Source organism: Littorina saxatilis, linkage group LG16, assembly GCF_037325665.1.
Source record: "Littorina saxatilis isolate snail1 linkage group LG16, US_GU_Lsax_2.0, whole genome shotgun sequence".
NCBI classification, from domain to species: Eukaryota; Metazoa; Mollusca; class Gastropoda; order Littorinimorpha; family Littorinidae; genus Littorina; species Littorina saxatilis.
Genome location: NC_090260.1, coordinates 8,066,018 through 8,091,261, shown reverse-complemented (window position 1 = coordinate 8,091,261; position 25,244 = coordinate 8,066,018). Strand labels below are relative to the sequence as shown.

Below are 25,244 nucleotides of genomic sequence, written 5' to 3'. Positions count from 1 at the left end.
CGATACAAACATACTGCATTTAAACTGGCAACTACAGGCTTGAACACATTAATCTCCATATAAAATCTTTGAGTTTGGTTGTTTTCTAAATCCAAATCTAACGATCAGTGCAGATAAACTCGCTTTAGATCTCTTATGAGTGCACGCAAACTCCCAAGGCAAGTAACTCTCGTACGACAAGAGTAGTTCCCCTTCCAAATTTTCTGAACTGAGTTGCTTGGACAAGAGACTGCAATCGGACGGTTAGTTTTCGACAATATTTCATTTTATAAACAGATCACACGCAACGAAATGCACACATCGCATCAATTTAAAGAACATACAGCGGTTTCATACACTATTTTGCCCCAGAAAACGGAACTTCATACAGTTTTTAACGTTGGAACACGGGTGCAAAAGTTCGTCTGCTTGTCCCATTCGAAGAAAGAACATTTCCTAAGCGATACCAAAACATGACCAGAACACACACTATCTGCCTTTACCGGCACAGCAGAATACCAACATAACTGTGTACTTGATTTTAGTCCAAAACAGGGAAACTGACAAGAAGTGTTAACAGATTTGATTGATTTTCCCTGAACTATACAACCGCGCATTATGCAATCGCCAGCGCAGGTAGACTGGTTGAGTGATTTGGATTCGATTAAACTTTCGCACAAAAATTCCTCTTTTCTTTGAATAACTGAAGAAAGGAGGAATAAAGAGGTTACATACCTCGTCTCGGTGATTATTAAAAATAATGGTCTCAGTTCGCGGTGATCCGCTAACTTCGACCATTATTTTTGATAATCACTGAGACTCGGCATGTAACCTCTACCTATATGTGTCTGTACTGGTGAATATTGATGCTGACACACAAGTTTTTATGTTTGTGATTTCATGTTGCTGCCCGCCCATCAGCCGCACCCCAGCTGTCAGCATCAGCGAGTTTGACGATGATGACGGAAAGTACGATGACTTGTCAGTTGCATTTCTTTATTCTCTCTGTTGTCATGTCAGAGTCGTCACTTGTTTCGTGTTTAAGGTATTGTTTTAAGGTAAACACAAACAGACCAGTTAACGGTGCAGAGCCCCGAGCACGTGGCAACAAATGGGCTTCGCTATCTGTAACTATTTTGTCTTGCATGTTTAGTCAGCTTTTTAATGAAAGCCAATACCTGAATGCCTCAGTAGGCATGGCCCCAGTAGCTTCAAACCACTATATTTAAGTGTCTTTCGTGAACATGCCCAAGTAGCTTCAAAACCCTACTTAAGTGCTTTTTGTAAGCATGCCCAAGTAGCTTCAAAACCCTACTTAAGTGCTTTTTGAAAGCATGCCCCAGTAGCTTTAAAACCCTACTAAAGTGGTTTTTGTAAGCATGCCCCAGTAGCTTCAAAACACTGCTTAATCACCTTTTGTAGGCAGGCCCCAGTAGTTTCAAAACACTACTTAAGTGCTTCTTGTAGGCATGAGCCTAGTAGCTTGAAAACACTACTTAAGTCCTTTTGTAGGCATGAGCCTAGTAGCTTGAAAACACTACTTAAGTCCTTTTGTAGGCATGAGCCTAGTAGCTTGAAAACACTAGTTAAGTGCTTCTTGTAAGCATGAGCCTGGTGGCTTATAAACCCTACTTAAGTGCTTCTTGTAGGCATGAGCCTAGTAGCTTATAAACCCTACTTAAGTGCATTTTGTAAGCATGACTTGAATACACTACTCAAGTGCGTTTTGGAGGAATGACCCCAGTAGCTTCAAAACACTGCTTGGGTAACGAGTAGCTGAAAGCAACTATAGCGGACGTGAGAGAAATGACCCCGGTAGCTTCAAAACACTGCTTCAAAACACTGCTTGGGTAACTTGTAGCTGTAAGCAACTAAAGCGGACGTGAGAGGAATGACCCCAGTAGCTGAAAGCAATTATAGCGGATGTGAGAGGAATGACCCCAGTAGCTTCAAAACACTGCTTGGGTAATTTGTAGCTGAAAGCAACTATAGCGGACGTGAGAGGAATGACCCCAGTAGCTGAAAGCAACTATAGTGGACGTGAGAGGAATGACCCCAGTAGCTGAAAGCAACTATAGTGGACGTGAGAGGAATGGCCCCAGTAGCTGAAAGCAACTATAGCGGACGTGAGAGGAATGACCCCAGTAGCTTCAAAACACTGCTTGGGTAACTTGTAGCTGTAAGCAACTATAGCGGACGTGAGAGGAATGACCCCAGTAGCTGAAAGCAACTATAGTGGACGTGAGAGGAATGACCCCAGTAGCTGAAAGCAACAATAGCGGACGTGAGAGGAATGACCCCAGTAGCTTCAAAACACTGCTTGGGTAACTTGTAGCTGTAAGCAACTATAGCGGACGTGAGAGGAATGACCCCAGTAGCTTCAAAACACTGCTTGGGTAACTTGTAGCTGTAAGCAACTATAGCGGACGTGAGAGGAATGAAAGGAAAGTAGATATTATGTTGTTTAAGAAACGAAGAGAGAGAAATTATTAGATAGATATAAATGAACAGAGGTACAGACATAGGGTTGATATTTCAGGAATGAACAGATACAGAAACATGAATACACGCATGCAGGAAAAAAATAAAAAATATGGGTAGCGCCGTATGTATGGCAGCTCGCTTTCCCCAGGAAGAAAGCAGCCCGAATTTGCATGAGGGTAACCTCACTGGACTGTAAATCTTATCCAATCCAATCCAATCCAATATGAAAGACAGTGTTGATATTTGAGGAATTAATAGAAATGAAAGACATAGTGTTGATATTTCAGGAATTAATAGAAATGTAAGACATAGTGTTGATATTTGAGGAATGAATAGAGGTACAGACATAGTGTTGATATTTGAGGAATGAATAGAGGTACAGACATAGTGTTGATATTTGAGGAATGAATAGAGGTACAGACATAGTGTTGATATTTGAGGAATGAATAGAGGTACAGACATAGTGTTGACATAGAATGAGCTGAAATGAAAGACAGTGTTGATATTTGAGGAATGAATAGAGGTACAGACATAGTGTTGATATTTGAGGAATGAATAGAGGTACAGACATAGGGTTGACATAGAATGAGCTGAAATGAAAGACAGTGTTGATATTTCAGGAATTAATAGAAATGAAAGACATAGGGTTGATATTTCAGGAATGAATAGAGGTTGACATAGAATGAAGAGAAATGAAAGACACAGGCTTGGTATTTCAGGGACGAGGTGATTGACCCTGACGAGACCCCGGAGGCCAAGCAGGAGAGAGAGCGACTGAGACGTCAAGCCAACAACGCCAGGGAAAGGTAGGTAACTCTACACACTGTACACACTGAGACGTCAAGCCAACAACGCCAGGGAAAGGTAGGTAACTCTACACACTGTACACACTGAGACGTCAAGCCAACAACGCCAGGGAAAGGTAGGCAACTCTACACACTGTACACACTGAGACGTCAAGCCAACAACGCCAGGGAAAGGTAGGTAACTCTACACACTGTACACACTGAGACGTCAAGCCAACAACGCCAGGGAAAGGTAGGCAACTCTACACACTGTACACACTGAGACGTCAAGCCAACAACACCAGGGAAAGGTAGGCACTGTACACAGTGAGACGTTAAGCCAACAACGCCAGGGAAAGGTAGGCACTGTACACGCTGAGACGTCAAGCCAACAACGCCAGGGAAAGGTAGGCAACAGGTAGGTGATTTGATGCGTTGACTAAGTATAATATTATTCTCCGTGAGAAATATTCTTTAAAATACCAAGGACAAAACCTGATTGAACATTGTTTGATCTTTCTATCCCTACCCGGTACACACATATAAACTATTTCATGGTACACATATATAAACTATTTCATGGTACACATATATAAACTATTTCATGGTACACATATATAAACTATTTCATGGTACAAATATATAAACTATTTCATGGTACACATATATAAGCTATTTCATGGTACACATATATAAACTATTTCATGGTACACATATATAATCTATTTCACGGTACAAATATATAAGCTATTTCATGGTACAAATATATAAACTATTTCATTTTAAAATGAATAAGTTTTGGTCTTCTGCTGAAAAGCTGTTTAAATGATTTTTGTCAGAATTGTGTGACAGTGTTGAAATACTCTTCAACCCCTTTGGTAATGAAAAGGAGCTGGTTGTCATGGTGACCATGCTATGGTTCTCACGGTTTCAGTGTGTACAGTGTGTAGAAAAGGAGCTGGTTGTCATGGTGACCATGCTATGGTTCTCACGGTTTCAGTGTGTACAGTGTGTAGAAAAGGAGCTGGTTGTGATGGTGACCATGCTATGGTTCTCACGGTTTCAGTGTGTGTAGGTTGTCGTGGTTGTCATGGTGTGTTAATTGCAATGGTTGTCATGATGACAGGGTACGGGTGCGGGACATCAACGAGGCATTCAAGGAGCTGGGACAGATGGTGACCATGCACACGTCCACCTCCCAGCCGCTCACCAAGCTGATGGTACTGCAGCAAGCCGTCAACGTCATCACGGGACTTGAGGGCCAAGTGAGAGGTCAGTCTGGTGTATGTATGTGTGTGTGTGTGTGTGTGTGTGTGTGACCAAGCTGATGGTACTGCAGCAAGTGGTCAAGGTCATCACAGGACTGGAGGGTCAGGTCAGAGGTCAGGGGCTCCCACACTGCGTTGTGCAGCTCATGTATATTGAAACCTGAAAAGTTCTCACACAACAGTCTCAAACCTTTTGAACATGCCTTTCATTTAGCTTTTTGTTGTCTTGTTTAATGTTGTCTTGTCTTGTCTTGTCTTGTCTTGTTTAATCTTGTCTTGTCTTGTTTAATCTTGTTTAATCTTGTCTTGTCTTGTTTAATGTTGTCTTGTCTTGTCTTGTTTAATGTTGTCTTGTCTTGTTTAATGTTGTCTTGTCTTGTTTAATGTTGTCTTGTTTAATCTTGTCTTGTCTTGTTTAATGTTGTCTTGTCTTGTCTTGTTTAATGTTGTCTTGTCTTGTTTAATGTTGTCTTGTCTTGTTTAATGTTGTCTTGTCTTGTTTAATCTTGTCTTGTCTTGTTTAATGTTGTCTTGTCTTGTCTTGTTTAATGTTGTCTTGTCTTGTTTAATGTTGTCTTGTCTTGTCTTGTTTAATGTTGTCTTGTCTTGTTTAATGTTGTCTTGTCTTGTTTAATGTTGTCTTGTCTTGTTTAATGTTGTCTTGTCTTGTTTAATGTTGTCTTGTCTTGTCTTGTTTAATGTTGTCTTGTCTTGTTTTGTTTAATGTTGTCTTGTCTTGTTTAATCTTGTCTTGTCTTGTTTAATGTTGTCTTGTTTAATGTTGTCTTGTCTTGTCTTGTCTTGTCTTGTTTAATGTTGTCTTGTCTTGTTTTGTTTAATGTTGTCTTGTCTTGTTTAATCTTGTCTTGTCTTGTTTAATGTTGTCTTGTTTAATGTTGTCTTGTCTTGTCTTGTTTAATGTTGTCTTGTCTTGTTTAATGTTGTCTTGTCTTGTTTAATGTTGTCTTGTCTTGTCTTGTCTTGTTTAATGTTGTCTTGTCTTGTTTTGTTTAATGTTGTCTTGTCTTGTTTAATGTTGTCTTGTCTTGTTTTGTTTAATGTTGTCTTGTCTTGTTTAATGTTGTCTTGTCTTGTTTAATCTTGTCTTGTCTTGTCTTGTTTAATGTTGTCTTGTCTTGTCTTGTCTTGTCCAAGAGAATTTGGCTGATTCAGAATGAAAATCAGACAGAAAGAAAAAGATGTATAACTTGTGTACTGGTGTGACCCTGTACATGATGTAGCATTGTGACCCTATTTTGAAGAGGATGTAGTGTAGTGTAGTGTAGTGTGTCATTGTGACATGGTGTGTTGTGTGTCATTGTGACAAGGTGTGTTGTGTGTTATTGTGACAAGGTGTGTTGTGTGTCATTGTGACAAGGTGTGTTGTGTGTCATTGTGACAAGGTGTGTTGTGTGTCATTGTGACAAGGTGTGTTGTGTGTCATTGTGACAAGGTGTGTTGTGTGTCATTGTGATAAGGTGTGTTGTGTGTCATTGTGATAAGGTGTGTTGTGTGTCATTGTGACAAGGTGTGTTGTGTGTCATTGTGACAAGGTGTGTTGTGTGACATCGTGTGTCATTGTGACATGGTGTGTTGTGCAGAGCGCAACCTGAACCCCAAGGCGGCGTGTCTGAAGCGGAGGGAGGAGGAGAAGACTGAAGAGCTACCCGGCAGGGCCCTCAACTCTGAGGACTTGGCGTCACAGGGGCATCTAGGGAGCAAGGTGCGTGTGAACTCATTACACTGGGGGTGGGGGTGGGGGTAGGTAGCTCTTGTTTATTGTTTTCCAGTCTTGCTGCTTAGTGCTGCTTGTCCCTGTGGTAGTGTGGCCCTCAGCCGGTGTGTGTGTGTGTGTGTGTGTGTGTGTGTGTGTGTGTGTGTGTGTAGGTGTAGATAATTGACCCTGTGGCTTTGTGGCAGGTAGTGTGGCCCTGAACCTGGGAAGGACGTCAATCCTTGGTGGTAGCGATGGCGACCTTGACCTGATCTTGACCCCAGCCAACCCTCAGCAACCCTGACTGGGACTGGGGCTTTTTGTACAACGTGCAACCTCAGCAAATCTCCATTGTCAAGGGCAACGATTTGCAGCGACAACATTTTGTGGCCTTCTCACTCTTAGTATTTTGCAACATAACAAGAAACATGAACAGGACAAGCTAGAATCACCGGTAACACTGACTTTGGTGTTCCTGGTGGCTCGGTGGTATGCTGTGAAGTGTGATGCAGTAAGGGAGATCACTGTCCTTGATACTGGCAGGGGCCAGATCAGGAGGGACAACTTCTGCCTGCCTTGACAAACACTGGAACAAGAGCAGACAACTTTCCTTGATCGTGACAGGGGCTAGAACAGGAGGGACAACTTCTGTTGGTCTTGGAACAAGAGCAGACAACTTTTCTTGAACGTGACAGGGGCTAGAACAGGAGGGACAACTTCTGTTAGTCTTGGAACAAGAGCAGACAACTTTTCTTGAACGTGACAGGGGCTAGAACAGGAGGGACAACTTCTGTTAGTCTTGGAACAAGAGCAGACAACTTTCCTTGATCGTGACAGGGGCTAGAACAGGAGGGACAACTTCTGTTAGTCTTGGAACAAGAGCAGACAACTTTCCTTGGGTATGACACACACCACAACAAGAGCAGACAACTTTTCTTGGGTATGACACACACCACAACAAGAGCAGACAACTTTACTTGGGTATGACACACACCACAACAAGAGCAGACAACTTTTCTTGGGTATGACACACACCACAACAAGAGCAGACAACTTTACTTGGGTATGACACACACCACAAGAGCAGACAACTTTACTTGGGTATGACACACACCACAACAAGAGCAGACAACTTTTCTTTGTCATGGCGCACACTGGATCAGGGGGGAGGGGGGGTGTGGGGGGCAACTAGAACTTATTGTGCCATGTATTTAGGGGGTGGGGAGATGTCACTGAGAGAGGGGGGGGGGCAACTAGAACTTATTGTGCCATGTATTTAGGGGGTGGGGAGATGTCACTGAGAGAGGGGGGGGGGGGGCAACTAGAACTTATTGTGCCATGTATTTAGGGGGTGGGGAGATGTCACTGAGAGAGGGGGGGGGGCGGCAACTAGAACTTATTGTGCCATGTATTTAGGGGATGGGGAGATGTCACTGAGAGAGGGGGGGGGGGGGCAACTAGAACTTATTGTGCCATGTATTTAGGGGGTGGGGAGATGTCACTGAGAGAGGGGGGGGGGGGGGCAACTAGAACTTATTGTGCCATGTATTTAGGGGGTGGGGAGATGTCACTGAGAGAGGGGGGGGGGGGGCAACTAGAACTTATTGTGCCATGTATTTAGGGGATGGGGAGATGTCACTGAGAGAGGGGGGGGGGCAACTAGAACTTATTGTGCCATGTATTTAGGGGATGGGGAGATGTCACTGAGAGAGGGGGGGGGGGGCAACTAGAACTTATTGTGCCATGTATTTAGGGGGTGGAGAGATGTCACTGAGAGAGGAGAGAGAAAGACAATGTTGGGGAAGGAAATGTTGCTAGCTTGACGGTCACACCTCCACTAAGTGTCACCGCTCCACTAAGTGTCACCGCTCCACTGTAAGTGTATGAATTGCGTGTAGGAGTTATCGCTCCACTAGAGCTCGGGAACACAACTGGTTACTTGGGACAGAACGCCCGCATAGACAAAACCTTGATATCTCACTGCTATGTTGAGACAAAACCTTGATATCTCACTGCTATGTTGAGACAAAACCTTGATATCTCACTGCTATGTTGAGACAAAACCTTGATATCTCACTGCTATGTTGAGACAAAACCTTGATATCTCACTGCTATGTTGAGACAAAACCTTGATATCTCACTGATGGGTGGAGACAAAACCTTGATATCTCACTGCTGTGTTGAGACAAAACCTATATATGTCACTGCTGTGTCGAGACAAAACCTTTATATGTCACTGTTGTGTTGAGACAAAACCTTTGTATGTCACTGCTGCTGGTGACAGAAGGGGGGTACGGGAATCATGTAAAGAATTGATCAGCTTTAAGCTGATATAAATTTTGTTATTCATGTTGGACATACATACATATTACGTTAAGACACAGGTAGAACAAAAGCAGTTTGGACATCCACCGCAAACCCAAACCCTAACCTGTTTGGACATCCACCGCAAACCAGGGCGTCTTTCGAACATGACTAGCGCTTTATGGGAAAAATCTTTTTTAATTTTGTTAGCTTGATTTTTACCCAAACATAAAATGTTTCTGGAAACAAAAAATAATAAAAATCAAGATCATAACATTGTGGGACCCATTGCTGAAATGTTTAATTAGATTGTGTTTAAACTTGTAAGGACGAAACGCATTAATTAATTGTTAAGCTTTAAAGCTGAAATGCTATTCCATAGTCCAAGCTTTGTCGAAGATTGCTTTACCGAAATGGATCGCTCTACACATAGGTACGCGTTGACAAATAATTTTACAATAACGTACATTCATTTAACGGGTGACCCTGAATTTTCATTGTGGTTTAGATGTATTTTAGGTTAGAACAGAACAAATGTAAGGAAAATAGGTTTAATCAAATGAGCGACCCCCCCCCCCCCCCCCCCCCCCCCCCCAGCGACCACCAGCAAAGCAGAGACAAAACCCTAACATCTCACTGTCGTGTCGTATGACCCATGGAGGTACTGATCAGAGACAAAACCCTAACATCTCACTGTCGTGTCGTATGACCCATGGAGGTACTGAGCAGAGACAAAACCCTAACATCTCACTGTCGTGTCGTATGACCCATGGAGGTACTGAGCAGAGACAAGACCCTAACATCTCACTGTCGTGTCGTATGACCCATGGAGGTACTGAGCAGAGACAAGACCCTAACATCTCACTGTCGTGTCGTATGACCCATGGAGGTACTGAGCAGAGACAAGACCCTAACATCTCACTGTCGTGTCGTATGACCCATGGAGGTACTGATCAGAGACAAGACCCTAACATCTCACTGTCGTGTCGTATGACCCATGGAGGTACTGATCAGAGACAAAACCCTAACATCTCACTGTCGTGTCGTATGACCCATGGAGGTACCTAGCAGAGACACAACCCTAACATCTCACTGTCGTGTCGTATGACCCATGGAGGTACTGAGCAGAGACAAAACCCTAACATCTCACTGTCGTGTCGTATGACCCATGGAGGTACTGAGCAGAGACAAAACCCTAACATCTCACTGTCGTGTCGTATGACCCATGAAGGTACTGAGCAGAGACAAAACCCTAACATCTCACTGTCGTGTCGTATGACCCATGGAGGTACTGATCAGAGACAAAACCCTAACATCTCACTGTCGTGTCTTATGACCCATGGAGGTACTGAGCAGAGACAAAACCCTAACATCTCACTGTCGTGTCCTATCTGACTGTCATGTTCGGTTGGAGGTACATGACACTGACATGATTGTCCTTGTCAGTGGGGTGGGGTGGGGTGGGGTGGGAGGGAGGGAGGAAGGGAGAGGGGGGGGGGGGTGTTACTAGACGTTGGTTCTCATCTCACTTCCATTCGTGGGTCTGATGCTGACAGACGTGATGTACAGCTACAGACGGGTTTGAAGTCTGCTCTGTGACACCATTGTTGTGCTGTGTCGGTTTTGTTGCTGGCCGGATGTTGTACTCTTAGTTTGATCTTTGTGCTTCCAGTGTCTGTGGTGAACTTGTAGTGTCCCATTGCTTGTATGTCATTGCTTGTATCTCATTGCTTGTATCTCATTGCTTATATCATAGTGTGTGAATCATACATACAATTTTGTTTATCATGATGTGTGAATCTTATAGAAAATTATTTTATCATGATGTGTTTATCATACATACATTATTTTAATCATGATATGTGAATGTTAGTTTGATGTGTGAATATTACTTTTATCTTGCTTTGTGAATCTTACAGACATTAATTTTTATTATGATGTGTGAATGACACACCTGTTAGTTTGACCATGATGTGTGAATAATACATTTATGTCTGAGTCTGTCTGTGAATCTTCATGATGTGTGAATGACACACCTGTTAGTTTGACCTAGGTCAGTGCTAGCTGAGAGAGACTAGGGCAGTGTTATGAATGACTCATTACCTCATTTAACATCATGTGAGAGAGAGTAGTGGTTGACCCGTGACAGGTGCAGTTTGTGTATTCATCAAATATATATACATTTTTATTTTATTTTTTTCAATTTGAATAAATTGCATGTGTACGTCACAGAGCATGTACAATTATCTTCGAGATGTTCTGATTTGCTGTTTTGTGTACAGTGTTAGATTATGTGTTCGTTTATTGCAAAATGAGTTCAAATGCAGAACATTGTTGGTTTTGTTTTTTTACTGAGAGAAAACGTTTGTACATGATAGATGGTGCATGTAAGTGTGACAGTGGAGGAATGTGTGAGTTGTTTAGAATGTTAGCCGCAAATGTCATGATATGTTCTCACAGTTGATGTGTTACTGCTGGTTGGAAGTGTAGTCTGTTGAGTTGCCTTAGAAGTGGCCTGGGCAAGAATTAATTATCTCATAACCTAATTATGGCTTCAGTGAAGTTGAAGAGACAGTCAGCGTTGTTGCTGAAACACTGTTGATTGATGGTTTGTTCATGGGCTGAAACTCCCACGGCTTTTACGTGTATCACCGTTTTTACCCCGCCATTTTGGCAGCCATACGCCGCTTTCGGAGGAAGCATGCTGGGTATTTTTGTGTTTCTATAACCCACTGAACTCTGACATGGATTACAGGATCTTTTTCGTGCGCACTTGGTCTTGTGCTTGCGTATACACACGGGGGTGTTCGGACACCGAGGAGAGTCTGCACACAAAGTTGACTGAGAAATAAATCTCTCGCCGAACGTGGGGACGAACTCACGCTGACAGCGGCCAACTGGATACAAATCCAGCGCGCTACCGACTGAGCTACATCCCCGCCCAAACAAACACTGTTGATGAATGTTTAACTGTTGCATAGCTAGTTGGCCAGAATTGAATGGACTAGTAACTGATCATAATTATATTTTTGTACAGATTGATTTATTAAACATGTGTTCATAATTTTGATCTGTCTGTTACTGTAATCATTAGCATTATTTATGTATTACGACCGTTTTTAGCACAGTTTTGAGGTAGAGTTCACCTGTCTTTACAAGTGTTTGTAGCACCGTTTTGAGGATAGAACTGACCCGTGTTCTGCCTGCGTTGTGACAGAGTTTTATTTGACATTTTCTAAATCATAAATATATCTTTCTAATATCTATGTTTTCTTTGTTGTAGTCTTTGACACGCTGAGTTGTGTTGTTGTTTGCCAAACGTGTTTGACAGAAGACACTCACTCTGGTCAGCTGACATGGCCGTGTCCTTCACGTAGTATGTTTCCCCGAGTCACAAAATATTGCTTGATTGAGTGCAATCAACATTGGAAAGATTTCAGTTTGAGTTGTGTTGTGTGACATAATACCGAGGTTCCCTACAAAAGGATGAAAATATTCAATATTGAAAAGAGTGCAACCCTGCCCACTCACTTCCCCTGCCCTCTCACTTCCCCTGCCCTCTCACTTCCCCTGCTCTCTCACTTCCCCTGTTGTGAGAAATACACTCAACCTCCACACCCCCCGCGGGTTAGCGGGAAGGATTTACCCCTCCCTGGTCCCCCCGCGGGTTAGGGGGAAGAATTTACAGGTGACTAACGGATTCTGTTTCTCCTTTTACCCTTGTTAAGTGTTTTTTGAATAGAATATAGTCAATTTTTGTAAAGATTTTAGTCAAGCAGAATGTAAGAAATGTTAAGTCCTTTGTACTGGAAACTTGCATTTTACCAGTAAGGTAATATATTGTACTACGTTGCAAGCCCGTGGAGCAAATTTTTGATTAGTGCTTTTGTGAACAAGAAACAATTAACAAGTGGCTCTATCTCATCTCCCCCGTTTCCCCGTCGCGATATAACCTTCGTGGTTGAATTTGAAAACAACGTTAAACACCAAATTAAAAATATATAAAAATAAACTCAACCTCCACAGTCATTGTTCTGTTTATGTTAGGGTTAGTCATGTCAAAAATTATTTTGCAATTGTTCTGACAGCCTAATTTAGATATTTTGTAAAGATATTCCTGTACGAAACAACTTGTACCCTCTATATTTATTTAGTTTAAAGTTTTCGCTGTAATGTCTGCACACTGTGAGATGTTGTGGATTAATTCTTAAGTGCACTTTGTTTGATTGGTTTTACTGACAAATGTCTTGCAGTCATATTGATAATCATTCGACACTGTTAATTCATGTTTTACTGACAAATGTCTTGCAGTCATATTGATAATCATTCGACACTGTTAATCCATGTTTTAAAAGGGGGGGTTACAATGTAGTGTGATCCATGTGTTCACTGCAAAGTGTGATCCATGTGCTCACTGCAAAGTGTGATCCATGTGTTCACTGCAAAATGTGATCCATGTGTTCACTGCATAGTGTGATCCATGTGTTCACTGCATAGTGTGATCCATGTGTTCACTGCAAAGTGTGATCCATGTGTTCACTGCAAAGTGTGATCCATGTGTTCACTGCAAAGTGTGATCCATGTGTTCACTGCATAGTGTGATCCATGTGTTCACTGCATAGTGTGATCCATGTGTTCACTGCATAGTGTGATCCATGTGTTCACTGCATAGTGTGCCTTTGAAACTTTGCATCACAGTGGGGTGTGACCATTTGTGTGACATGACTGTGTGTGTGTTTGTGTGACATGACTGTGTGTGTGTGTGAGTGACATGACTGTGTGTGTGTGTTTGAGTGAATACAAACAATTGGTGGGTTCTGCTCTCCTTGGTTTTTTTGGTAGTTTTAATTGAGCAGGTCAGGGGGGAGTGATTACATATTGTCATGAGTCTTGTGACATGTTGTCATGAGTCTTGTGACATGTTGTCATGAGTCTTCTGACATGTTGTCATGAGTCTTGTGACATGTTGTCATGAGTCTTGTGACATGTTGTCATGAGTCTTGTGACATGTAACTCTGTGTATGTTTTTTGTTTCATCATTGTGAAGACACTTTGATGTTTTGATCAACAAGACTGTATGTGATTTTTTTTTGTTTTTTGTTTTATTGGGTTGTGTTTTTTTTTTAATAAGGATATCAGTTCTTCCAAATACATGAAATGAACTAGCGATAGACTGGCGAAGAAAGTGCTGAGACTTCATGGACAACTAGCGATAGACTGGCGATAGACTGGCGATAGACTGGCGATAGACTGGCGAAGAAAGTGCTGAGACTTCATGGACAAAGTTTAAACAAAGTGTACAGAATAAACATTATATAATGCCATGGTGATGAAAAATGCTGCTTTTCTTTGTGGACAGATGTGTGTGTGTGTGTGTGTGTGTGTGTGTGGCTGGCTAACCCTAACCCTAACCCTAACATTTGACCTAGTTAAAACGACCCTGACCCTGGTCTTGACCTACTTAAAATGACAAAACCCTTGACCTGAATAAAAAAAAACATGATCTACTTGTAAAAAGAACCCTGACATACTTAAATCAAAACAGCCTTGGCCTACTTAAATCAAAACAGCCTTGGCCTACTTAAAACTAACTGACCTACAAACAAACAAACAAACACACAAAGAAAAGAAAAAGAAAAAAAAATAACTTTGTAATTGCAGAAATCTATGAAAAAAGTGATGATAGTCGTCAAAGGGAAGCAACTCCTGTCAAAAAACCTGTAAAAAAAAAAGAAGTAAATTAGCTCCCTTACATAAAATAGTTGAAATGCGGTAAAACAGCGAGCAAAATGAAGCTAACGGTCTAAGAGGAGCAACTCCTGTTAGCAGCAAAAGTGTTAAGAAACGTAATTAGCTCCCCTGAAAAACAGTTTTTGGAAAGAGGCTAAAAATGTTTGAAAACGGGTAAAATAAGCCCCAAAAAAGAGTGTAAAATGTAATGAATGGAAGCATAAATGAGTAATGTAAGTGCTTACCAAAATAAGAAGGGTAAAAAAGGCGAAAAGAAGAAGAAAACGCCGTAAATATGGGCCAAAACATATGCGGGAAGATGCAGACAGAAAATGGCGGCATTGTGATGATAAGGGTCCAAGGGAAGCAACTCCGACTGACTTTGGCAAGGGAGGCAACCACAAGTAAGTAACCCAAAATAGTGTAAAATGACGTGAAAAACATTATTTGCAGAATCGCGATTGGGCGGGTCATGTTTTGTGAATCTTTTGCAGATATTAACGACCCTCGCAGGGGTTTTCCGGGATTTTTCTGCCCTGCAATGCGCAAAAACAAAGCACCTGTTGTAGCCGTAAAAATATTTGTACCATTTGAGAATATGAAATACGTAAATGCCCGATTCCGGAATAATAAAGTCCCATTCCGGAATTGTTGCTTGCCCCATTTGAGAATATTACTATTTAAGAATACGTGACCCATTCCGGAATAATAAAGTCCCATTCCGGAATTGTTGCTTGCCCCATTTGAGAATATTACTATTTAAGAATACGTGACCCATTCCGGAATAATAAAGTCCCATTCCGGAATTTTTGCTCCATTTGAGAATAACAAAGCCCATTCCGGAATTTTTGCCCCATTTGAGAATAACAAAGCCCATTCCGGAATTTTTGCCCCATTTGAGAATAGTTGCCCCATTTGAGAACAAAAAGGTCAATGTCATATACTACGTGAAATGGCTGGCTGGCTGGCTGGCTGGCTGGCTGGCTGGATGGCTGGCCGGTTGGCTGGCTGGTTGGCTGGCTGGCTGGCTGAAAGAAATGGTCTGGTTGGTTGGCTGGCTGAAAGAAATGGGCTGGCTGGGCTGGCTGGTTGGCTAAAAGAAATGGGCTGGCTGGCTGGGCTGGCTGGTTGGCTAAAAGAAATGGGCTGGCTGGCTGGGCTGGCTGGTTGGCTAAAAGAAATGGGCTGGCTGGTTGGCTGGCTGGTTGGCTGGCTGAAATAACGGAATGGGCTGGCTGGCTGAAAGAAATGGGCTGGCTGGGCTGGCTGGCTAAAAGAAATGGGCTGGCTGGCTGGTTGGCTGGCTGAACGAAATGGTCTGGTTGGTTGGCTGGTTGGCTGGCTGGCTGAAATAACGGAATGGGCTGGCTGGTTGGCTGGCTGAACGAAATCGGCTGGTTGGCTGGCTGGCTGGCTGGCTGGCTGGCTGGCTGAACGAAATGGTCTGGTTGGTTTGCTGGTTGGCTGGCTGGCTGAAATAACGGAATGGGCTGGCTGGCTGGCTGGCTGGCTGGTTGGCTGGCTGGTTGGCTGGAAGAAATGGGCAGGCTGGCTGGATGGTTGGCTGGATGGTTGGCTGAAAGATATGGGCTGGTTGGGCTGGCTGGTTGGCTGGCTGGCTGAAAGAAATGGTCTGGTTGGCTGAAATGGGCTCGTCACGACACTTTTTCTGATGTTGCTGGAAAATGTCACTTAATTTAATCCTTTATAGAGCTAGAATTGGTTGCTTCCATGTAAAGGCAGTAGCTCTAGGCCTCAAGTTAGAGTTTTTGTGCGAATCTTCCCTGTTACCATTTTTTATTTTGATGTGCCTAAGATGTCCGAGCCGTGTCACACTTGCCTTGTTCGTGTTTTTATTCGCAAGGAGTAAGATTGATGGTAGTCCGACGCGTTGGATGCAAAATGTTAGCTGTTTTTACAGTGAAGAATGTACTTGTTTTTGTTCTGCACGCCTTGAATACACCTCCGGCCTATTTGCCCAGAAACACCTATATTTATCTGGAGATGTTGAAAAAAACCCAGGTCCCCCACAACAAGTGTCCATTGTCCATATTAACGCTCGCAGTATTAAAAATAAAATTGATCTATTGCATCCTGAAGTCCAAAAGCATGACGTTTTAACCATATCTGAGACTTGGTTATCCCATACAGACGACAGTTCCTCATTACTGATCCCAAATTTTCAACCTCCAATAAGACTAGACAGACCAAACGACCCACATGGGGGAGTAGCCATTTATGTTAAAACATATTTGTTTTGTAAGCCACGTCCAGACCTGCACGTGCCAGGACTTGAAGCAGTCTGGACTGAAATTAAGTTTCATAAAGATAGACTTTTAGTGGGTTCTTTTTATCGACCACCTGATGCGAAGGTCCAATATTGGGACTTAGTTGACGAAAGCATTCGTCGAGTAAATAACCAGTTTGTCAAATTTATCATCCTTGGAGACTTTAACTCCGATTTTGGTAGTAACCCCTCCCAGCATCTCCTGAACTTATTGAACTTATATCAACTTACCCAACTTGTAACCCTGCCAACACGTGTCACGGAGACAAGTAGTACCTGCCTAGATTTAATAATAACCCAAACCCCGCAAATGATACAGCGCGTAGATGTTTTTCCTCCTGTGTGTAGTGACCACAGTGTACCATGTGCAGTATTAAACACTGTAGTTATTCCTAATCGCTCATTTAAAAGAACCATTTATAATTATGATAAGATGAATATTGAAAGTTTTTGTGGATCACTTTCCCAAGTTGATTGGTCTGCTGTCTTTATTGATAAATGTCTTGATGAAAATGTTCAAGATTTTACTCAGATTTTCATGAGCATTGCCAAAGAGAATATGCCGGTTAAGACTGTAACAGTTCGATCGGAGGACAAGGAGTGGGTAACATCTGACATCTTAGATTTAATTGATGCACGCGATCAGATACACACTAAAGCGAGATTAACCGATTTACCCGAAGATTGGTTGTTGTATCGACAGACACGTAATTCATTGACACAAAAGAAAAGAGAAAGAATTATTGAGTATTATTCCAATTTGGATACAAAGATCTCAGACCCTTCAAAATTCGGAACTAAACAATGGTGGAAATTAGTTAAATCCTTTATGAATAAGAAGGGTATGAAAACTGAGGAACTTCCACCAATCCACTCAGAAGGTCAAATACACTATTTAAACCACGATAAAGCTAATATTTTTAATGATCAGTTTATTCAGAATTCTTCCATTGAGAATCCAGACGATGAACCTCCCGAAATCCAAATTTCTGATTGTTTTATGAATAACTTAGTCTTGTCAGTTAATGAAGTAAAAGATGTTATTATAAATTTGAAGAAGACGAAAGCTGCAGGTCCCGATTTAATACATAACCGATTATTAATTGCTTCTGTGGATGTTGTATCAGAACCCCTTTTAAAAATATTTAATAGAAGTTTAGTTGAAGGAAAATTTCCTGCCTCGTGGAAACTAGCCCATGTTACTCCAGTATATAAAAAAGGTCCAGCAGAATTGTGTAATAATTACCGTCCTATATCATTACTGAGTTGTGTTGGTAAGGTGTTAGAAAGATGTGTTTATGTACATGTTTTTGATTTTTTAAAGGCAAATCACATACTCATTCCACAGCAGTCTGGTTTTTTGCCAGATGATTCATGTGTATTCCAATTGATTTCGATTTACAATGAATTTTGTTCCTGTCATGACAGAGGCATTACGACCCAAGCTGTATTTTTTGATGTGTCGAAAGCGTTCGACAGAGTGTGGCACAAGGGCCTTTTGGCCAAGTTAGAAGCAGTGGGCATTAGAGGTCGGTTATTATTATGGTTCTGTGATTATTTAACAGACCGCAAGCAAGTTGTTGTAATTAAGGGAACACAGTCTAATGTTAAAAAGATTCCTGCCGGTGTTCCACAAGGATCCGTGCTAGGCCCGCTCTTATTTCTGGTTTATATTAATGATATTGTAAAGAATATTGAATCCGGAATTAAGTTGTTTGCTGACGACACAAGCATGTATCTTGCATTAGAAGATGTAGACAGACGAACCAATATATTAAATCAAGATCTTGATAAAATTAGTGCATGGGCCAATAAATGGAAAGTTAAATTTAACGAGACTAAGACTGAATTGTTAAATATTCAACGTGATTTAATCCCCCCTCAACCCTTGTTTTTCAACAATGTCTTTTTAGAAAAAGTAGATCAACACAAACACCTTGGAGTGATTTTACAGAGCACCTGCAAGTGGGATGCCCACATCCAAAGCATAGTTAAAAAAGCGAATTTATTGATTAATTGTTTACGATTTTATAAATATAGATTAAGTCGAAAAAGTTTGGAAATAATGTACAAGTCTTTTATTTTACCCCATTTCGACTATGCAGATGTTGTTTGGGATAATTGCACTAAGATAATGGCAGATGCATTAGAAAAATTACATTTAGAAGCCCTACGAATTATAATAGGTGGAGTTAAGGGCACTAGCCATGCAAAGCTGTATGAGGAAAGTGGGCTATGTAGCCTTGAAGAACGAAGGAAAAGACATAAATTAATTGTTTTTCATAAGATGATACATAACAAATGCCCCCAGTACTTAGTAAATGTATTGCCCCCTCTTGTAGTTGACATTAATCCGTATCATAGACGAAGACCATTAGAAAGATATGTACCTCCTCATAGAACCGAATTATTTCGCAACTCTTTTATCCCAAAAACGACTGTACTATGGAACACCTTACCAGATAACGTTAAAATGACCACCTCCTTGAGCGAGTTCAAAAATTATTTGTCAAGTGCTGATTTTAAAGTACCATGCCATTATTATTATGGAGAAAGATTTGAACAAGTACATCATTGCAGATTGCGTATTGGTATGAGTGATTTGAATTTTGATTTATGTAAGCGGCACCTTAAGGATTGCTCTCAATGCGAGTGTGGTTATCCCAGCGAGACTGCTGAACATTACTTATTGCATTGTCCCTTGTATAGAGATATAAGATTATTGTCCATTGATAATTTGACAAATGATTATAAGTATATCGAAATATTATTGAAAGGCATCCCGCAATATTCACGAAATGTCAACCAGACCATATTCATAACTGTACAGGACTATATTAGACAGACGGGCAGGTTCCGTAAATGAGCCTCTATACTTCACTCATTACATTTATTAGACACTGTCATGCGACATGCTGCCTGACAAATTTTTCCCCATAACCTCTCTCATGTTCTCTTGTTGTTTTCCGACTTATCAAGTATGTCTCGATTTATGCGCAATGTAGTGACTTTTCCTCTGATCACAATATGCATTAACTTTGTGCGAGTGTCTTATGTGCACTTATTACAATTGAAAAAATCCCCTCAAATATTGGCGCTCCAAGTCTTCTTCTTCTTCTTCTTTTTCCCTTAAAGCTAGCTACTAGCTAGCTGCCCTTTCCCCACCTCCTGTATCACCAACCCCTTCCCATTTTCTGCTTGTTTGTGTATCTGTTTTGTCTCTTGTTTTGTTTTTCGTTTCCTGAAATGAGCTAATGTACTTATTCCGCCATCATGCTAACCTTTGTTTTGTAATTATTATGATTGCTTAAAATAAGCATTATATGCTTGAGTTTGTAATCATCCATGCATTATTCTTGTCATGATTAAAATTGAATAAAGTTTTGTTTAAACCAAATGGGCTGGTTGGTTGGCTGGCTGGTTGGCTGGCTGGCTGAAAGAACGAAATGGGCTGGATGGCTGGCTGGCTGGCTGGCTGAAAGAACGAAATGGGCTGGCTGGCTGGCTGAAAGAAATGGGCAGGCTGGCTGGCTGGTTGGCTGGCTGAAAGAAATGGTCTGGCTGGCTGGTTGGCTGGCTGAAAGAAATGGGCTGGTTGGCTGGCTGGTTGGCTGGCTGAAAGAAATGGTCTGGCTGGCTGGCTGGTTGGCTGGCTGAAAGAAATGGGCTGGCTGGCTGGCTGGCTGGCTGGCTGGCTGGCTGGCTGGCTGGCTGGCTGGCTGGCTGGCTGGCTGGCTGGCTGGCTGGCTGGCTGAAAGAAATGGTCCAAGGGAAGCAACTCCTGTCAAAAAATCTGTCCCAAAAAAAACCGTAATTAGCTCCCATAAATAAAATAATTTAAAAGTAAAAGTAAAAAGAGGCAAAACTGTCAAAGGGGAGCAACTCCTGTCAGCAAAAACAGTGCTAAGAACACGTAATTATCTCCCCTAAAGAAAATAAAACATTTACAAAAATGGAACAAAACAATCAATAAAATGCAGCCAACGGTCAAAGGGAAGCAACTCCTGTCAGCAAAAACAGTGCTAGGAACACGTAATTATCTCCCCTAAAAGAAATAAAAACATTTACAAAAATGGGACAAAACAGTCAATAAAATGCAGCCAACGGTCAAAGGGGAGCAACTCCTGTCAGCAAAAACAGTGCTAAGAACACGTAATTATCTCCCCTAAAGGAAATAAAAACATTTACAAAAATGGGACAAAACAGTCAATAAAATGCAGCCAACGGTCAAAGGGGAGCAACTCCTGTCAGCAAAAACAGTGCTAAGAACACGTAATTATCTCCCCTAAAGAAAATAAAAACATTTACAAAAATGAGACAAAACAGTCAATAAAATGCAGCCAACGGGCAAAGGGGAGCAACTCCTGTCAGCAAAAACTGTGCAAAGAACACGTCATTATCTCCCCTTAATAAATTTTTTTTTTCTTTTTTTTTTAATCCTAGGCCTGCGGCCAGGGGGAGAAGTATACCTGTAACACTTCAGAGTCAGACCAAATAAGAATTGAACCATTTGAGAACATCGCTTTTTTTTCAATCACTGTATCCAAGGCCTGCGGCCCGGGGGGTTGATATAGTACGATTTGCAAATCACACCAAATCAGAATAAAACCATTTAAGAATAAAACTTCGTGCAATTACTAAACATTTTAAAGAGTCAATTAGTAGCTACCAAACAACGTAATACAAGTAAATAAGCAATGAATTGGGTCATTAAGTAGGTCAGTTAAGTAGGTTAGTTAGTTAGTTACTAAGTAAGTAAGTAAGTAAGTAAGTAAGTAAGTAAGTAAGTAAGTAAGTAAGTAAGTAAGTAAGTAGGTAAGTCATTACTAAGTAAGTAAGTAAGTATGTAAGTAAGTAATCAGTAAGTAAGCAATCAGTAAGTAATAAGTAAGTAATCAGTAAGTCAGTAACTACGTAAGTAAGTCAGTAAGTCACTACTCAGTAAATCACTAAGTAAGACATTTCGTTGGTTGGTTGGTTGGTTGGTTGGTTGGTTGGTTGGTTGGTTGGTTGGTTGGTTCGCCGACTGGTTGGTTGGCTAGCTGGCTGGCTAATTGGTTGGATGGGTAATTGGCTGGTTAGCTGGCTAATTGGCTGGCTGCCTTATTGGGTGGCTTGCTGGGTGACTGGGTGGCACCAAAGTCTGTAAGTAGGTCAGCCTTAAGTAGGTCATTGAATGAGTCTGTAAGTAGGTCAGTCAGTAGCTCAGTCTGTAAATAGGTCAGTTTTGATCAGATTTACTTAAGTCATTCGGTCAATTTTTTTGATTAGCTTAGTTAGTCAAGTAAATACGTCAAGTAGGTTTGTGAACTCAATAGGTCAAATCAGTCAATCAGTCAGTCAGTCAGTCAGTCAGTCAGTCAGTCAAATAAGTAGGTGAAGTTTTTGGGTCAAATTAGTCAAATCATTCAAGTAAGTAGGTCAAGTTACTTAAATGGGTGAAATAAGTCAAAATATAGGTCAAATAAGTTAGTCAAGTAAGGCAATCTGGTAACTAGGTCAAGCACAGAGGTCAACTACTTCAAGTCAGTAAGTAAAGTGAGTAAAAGAAGTAGGTCAAGTCAGTCAAGTTTAGTGAAAAACTTGTATTCCTTTTTCTTTAAACTTTTTGTGCTTACATTTTTTTATTTAAAATAATACAATTTCATTTTTGCTTCAACTTGGTTATTCTGTTGTCTTTTTACTAATTTTTGGCAATTTTATTATTTTTTTCATTTGTTTACCTTTTTCTTGATTTGTACAGTAGGGTCCTTACCCTAATCCCTAACCCTAATCCCTTATTCCTAACCCTAATCCTCACCCTATTCCCTTATCCTTCATCCTTATCCCTAACCCTAATCCTCACCCTATTCCCTTATCCCTAATCCTAATCCCTAACCCTAATCCTAATCCCTAACCCTAATCCTTATCCCTAACCCTAACCCTAACCCTAACCCTAACCCTAATCGTCACCCTAACCCTAACCCTTATCCCTAACCCTAATCCTTATCCCTAACCCTAATCCTTATCCCTAACACTAATCCTGACCTATTCCATTATTCCTAACCCTATTCCATTATTCCTAACGTAATTATCATCCTATTCTCTTATCAATAATCCTTATCCCTAACCCTATTCCATTATCCCTAGCCCTAATCCCTAACCCTAATCCTTATCCCTAACACTAATTCTTATCCCTAACCCTAACCCTAAACCTAATCCTTATCCCTAACCCTAACCCTAACCCTAATCTTTATCTCTAACCCTAATTCTTATCCCTAACCCTAATCCTTATCCCTAACCCTATTCCCTTATCCTTTACCCTAATCCCTTATCCCTAACACTAACCCTAAGCCTATTCCCTTATCCTGAAGCCTTACCCTATTTTCTTATCCCTAATTCTCACCCTAATTCCCTTATCCCTAATCCTTATCTGCAACCCTAACCCTAACCCTAACCCTAACCTTATACCTAATCCTTATTCATATTCCCTTATCCCTCACCCTAATCCTACCCTATTCCCTTATCCCTAACACTAATCCTCAACCTATTCCCTTATCCCTAACTTTTATCCCTAATACTAATCCTCATCCTAACCCTAATCCTCACCCTAACCCTAATCCTCATGCTATTATTTTATCCCTTATCCCTAATCCTTATTTCTAACACTAACCTTGACCCTAATCCTTATCCCGAACCCGAACCCTAACTCTTATCCCTAACCCTAATCCTAACCCTAATCCTAACCCTAATCTCTTGTGCCTAACCCTTATCCCTGACCCAAATCCTTATCCCTGACCCAAATCCTTATCCATAACCCTACTTCTTACTCCTAACCGTAATTCTCACCCTAATCCCTTATCCCTAACCCTACCTCTTATCCCTAACCCTTATCCCTAACCCTAATCCTCACCCTATTTCCTTATTCCTCATGCTAATCCTTATGGCTAACAGAAACAGGAACCCTAATCTTTGCCCTAATCCTTATGCTTTGAACACCCTAATCTTTTATCCCTAACGTTTATTCCTAACCTTAATGAATAATCTCTTATTTTTACCCTAATCCTAAGAGTTAGTGTTATTCCTAATCCTTATTCATAAAGCTAACCTTAACCCTAATTTTATTGCTAACCCTAATCTATTGGCTAACCCTCATGCCTTACGGTAATCGTATTCCCTAATCCTGATGATTATTCCTTATGCCTTATTCTAATCCTATTCCCTAATCCTGATCCCTAACTTATACCTTTTTGGCTAATTATATATCTTATTAATATTGTACTTGAATTTCTATAGTGAACACTTATCACCAACACAAAGTGATTGTTGTCAACCCTAACCCTAACCCTAACCCTAAGGTGTTAAATATTGTTCAAACAATCAGTATTTTATGTGTTTATGTTTTTGATGGATGCATATAGTTTGTGAGCATGATGGTTATGCACACAAAGTTAGATAATTTGAGAAAAGTGAAAAATGAAGATTTTTTGTTGTTGGAAGATAATGAGTGTTATTGCAATTCATAAGAAATCCAGGTTTGGTTATTTTTGAAATCTGTTTGATGCATCTAGTCTGTGAGCATGATGGGTATACACTGAAAGCTAGAAAATTTGAGAAAAGTGAAAAATGAAGATTTTTTGTTCTAGAAAGAGAATGAGTGATTTTGCAGGTTGACATTTTGAAGAGGTAAAAGCCTGGTTTGATGATGTTTCAGACTACTGAAGTGTTTGTTACCTCAAGGCAAGTCATTAACAATCTGCGCCTACCCCCAAAAAGTGAACATGGAATTAGTTATGATTTTTTAGCCTTTTTGGTTAGGTACGCCAAGAGAAAAAGGTGTAAAATATTCATAACAAATTGAGTTTTGGGTCTTTTTGAAATCTGTTTGATGCATCTAGTCTGTGACTATTATTGGTAAGCACTGAAAGTAATAAAAGTTGAGAAAAGTGAAAAATGAAAAATTTTTGTTCTAGAAAGAGAATGAGTGATTTTGCAGGTTGACATTATGAAGAGGTAAACGCCTAGTTTGAAGCTGTTTTAGACAGCAGTAGTGTTGGTTACCTCAAGGCGAGTCATTAACAATCTGCGCCTACCCCCAAAAAGTGAACATGGAATTAGTTATGATTTTTTAGCCTTTTTGGTTAGGTACACCAAGAGAAAAAGGTGTAAAATATTCATAACAAATTGAGTTTTTGATCTTTTTAAAACTTGTTTGATGCATCTAGTCTGTGACTATTTTGGCTAAGCTCTGAAAGTAAGACAAGTTTAGAAAAGTGAAAAATGAAGATTTTTTGTTCTTAGAAGAGAATGTGTGATTTTGGAGATTGACATTATGAAGAGGGAAAAGCCTAGTTTGAAGCTGTTGGAGACTGCAGTAGTGGCGGTTACATCAAGGCGAGTAATTAACAATATGTGCACACCCTCAAAAAGCGAACATGCAATTAGTTGTGAATTTTTTTAGAGTTTTTTGTTTGGTACGCCAAGTGAAAAGGGTGTAAAATATTCATAAAAAATTAAGTTTTGGGTCTTTTTAAAATCTGTTTGATGCATCTAGTCTGTGACTATGATGGCTATAAAATAAAAGTAATACAATTGGAGAAAAGTGATAATAAAGATTTTTAGTTCTTGGAAGAAAATGTGAATTTTGAGATTGACATTATGACGAGGTAAAAGCCTACTTTGAAGATGTTGGGAGACTGCAGAAGTGTTGGTTG

The 25,244-nt window shown here is 40.7% G+C and overlaps 2 protein-coding genes across 2 annotated transcripts in view; one reads left to right on the top strand and one right to left on the bottom strand.

Annotated features, from left to right (window-relative positions):
- The window catches only part of LOC138950302 (transcription factor 12-like), a 70,599-nt gene extending 63,180 nt beyond the window's left edge, over positions 1-7,419 (top strand). The window contains exons 10-14 of the mRNA XM_070322053.1: positions 901-960; positions 3,183-3,269; positions 4,375-4,520; positions 6,118-6,239; positions 6,437-7,419. Coding sequence (XP_070178154.1) covers positions 901-960; positions 3,183-3,269; positions 4,375-4,520; positions 6,118-6,239; positions 6,437-6,451 — 430 coding nt within the window. The 3' untranslated portion in view covers positions 6,452-7,419. The remainder of the gene's footprint in view (positions 1-900; positions 961-3,182; positions 3,270-4,374; positions 4,521-6,117; positions 6,240-6,436) is intronic.
- An 8,115-nt stretch (positions 7,420-15,534) lies between these two features.
- Positions 15,535-25,244, bottom strand: part of LOC138949836 (transcription factor 12-like) — a 136,985-nt gene continuing 127,275 nt past the window's right edge. Inside the window, exon 7 of the mRNA XM_070321615.1 lies at positions 15,535-15,942. Within this exon, the coding sequence (XP_070177716.1) occupies positions 15,535-15,942 (408 nt within the window). The remainder of the gene's footprint in view (positions 15,943-25,244) is intronic.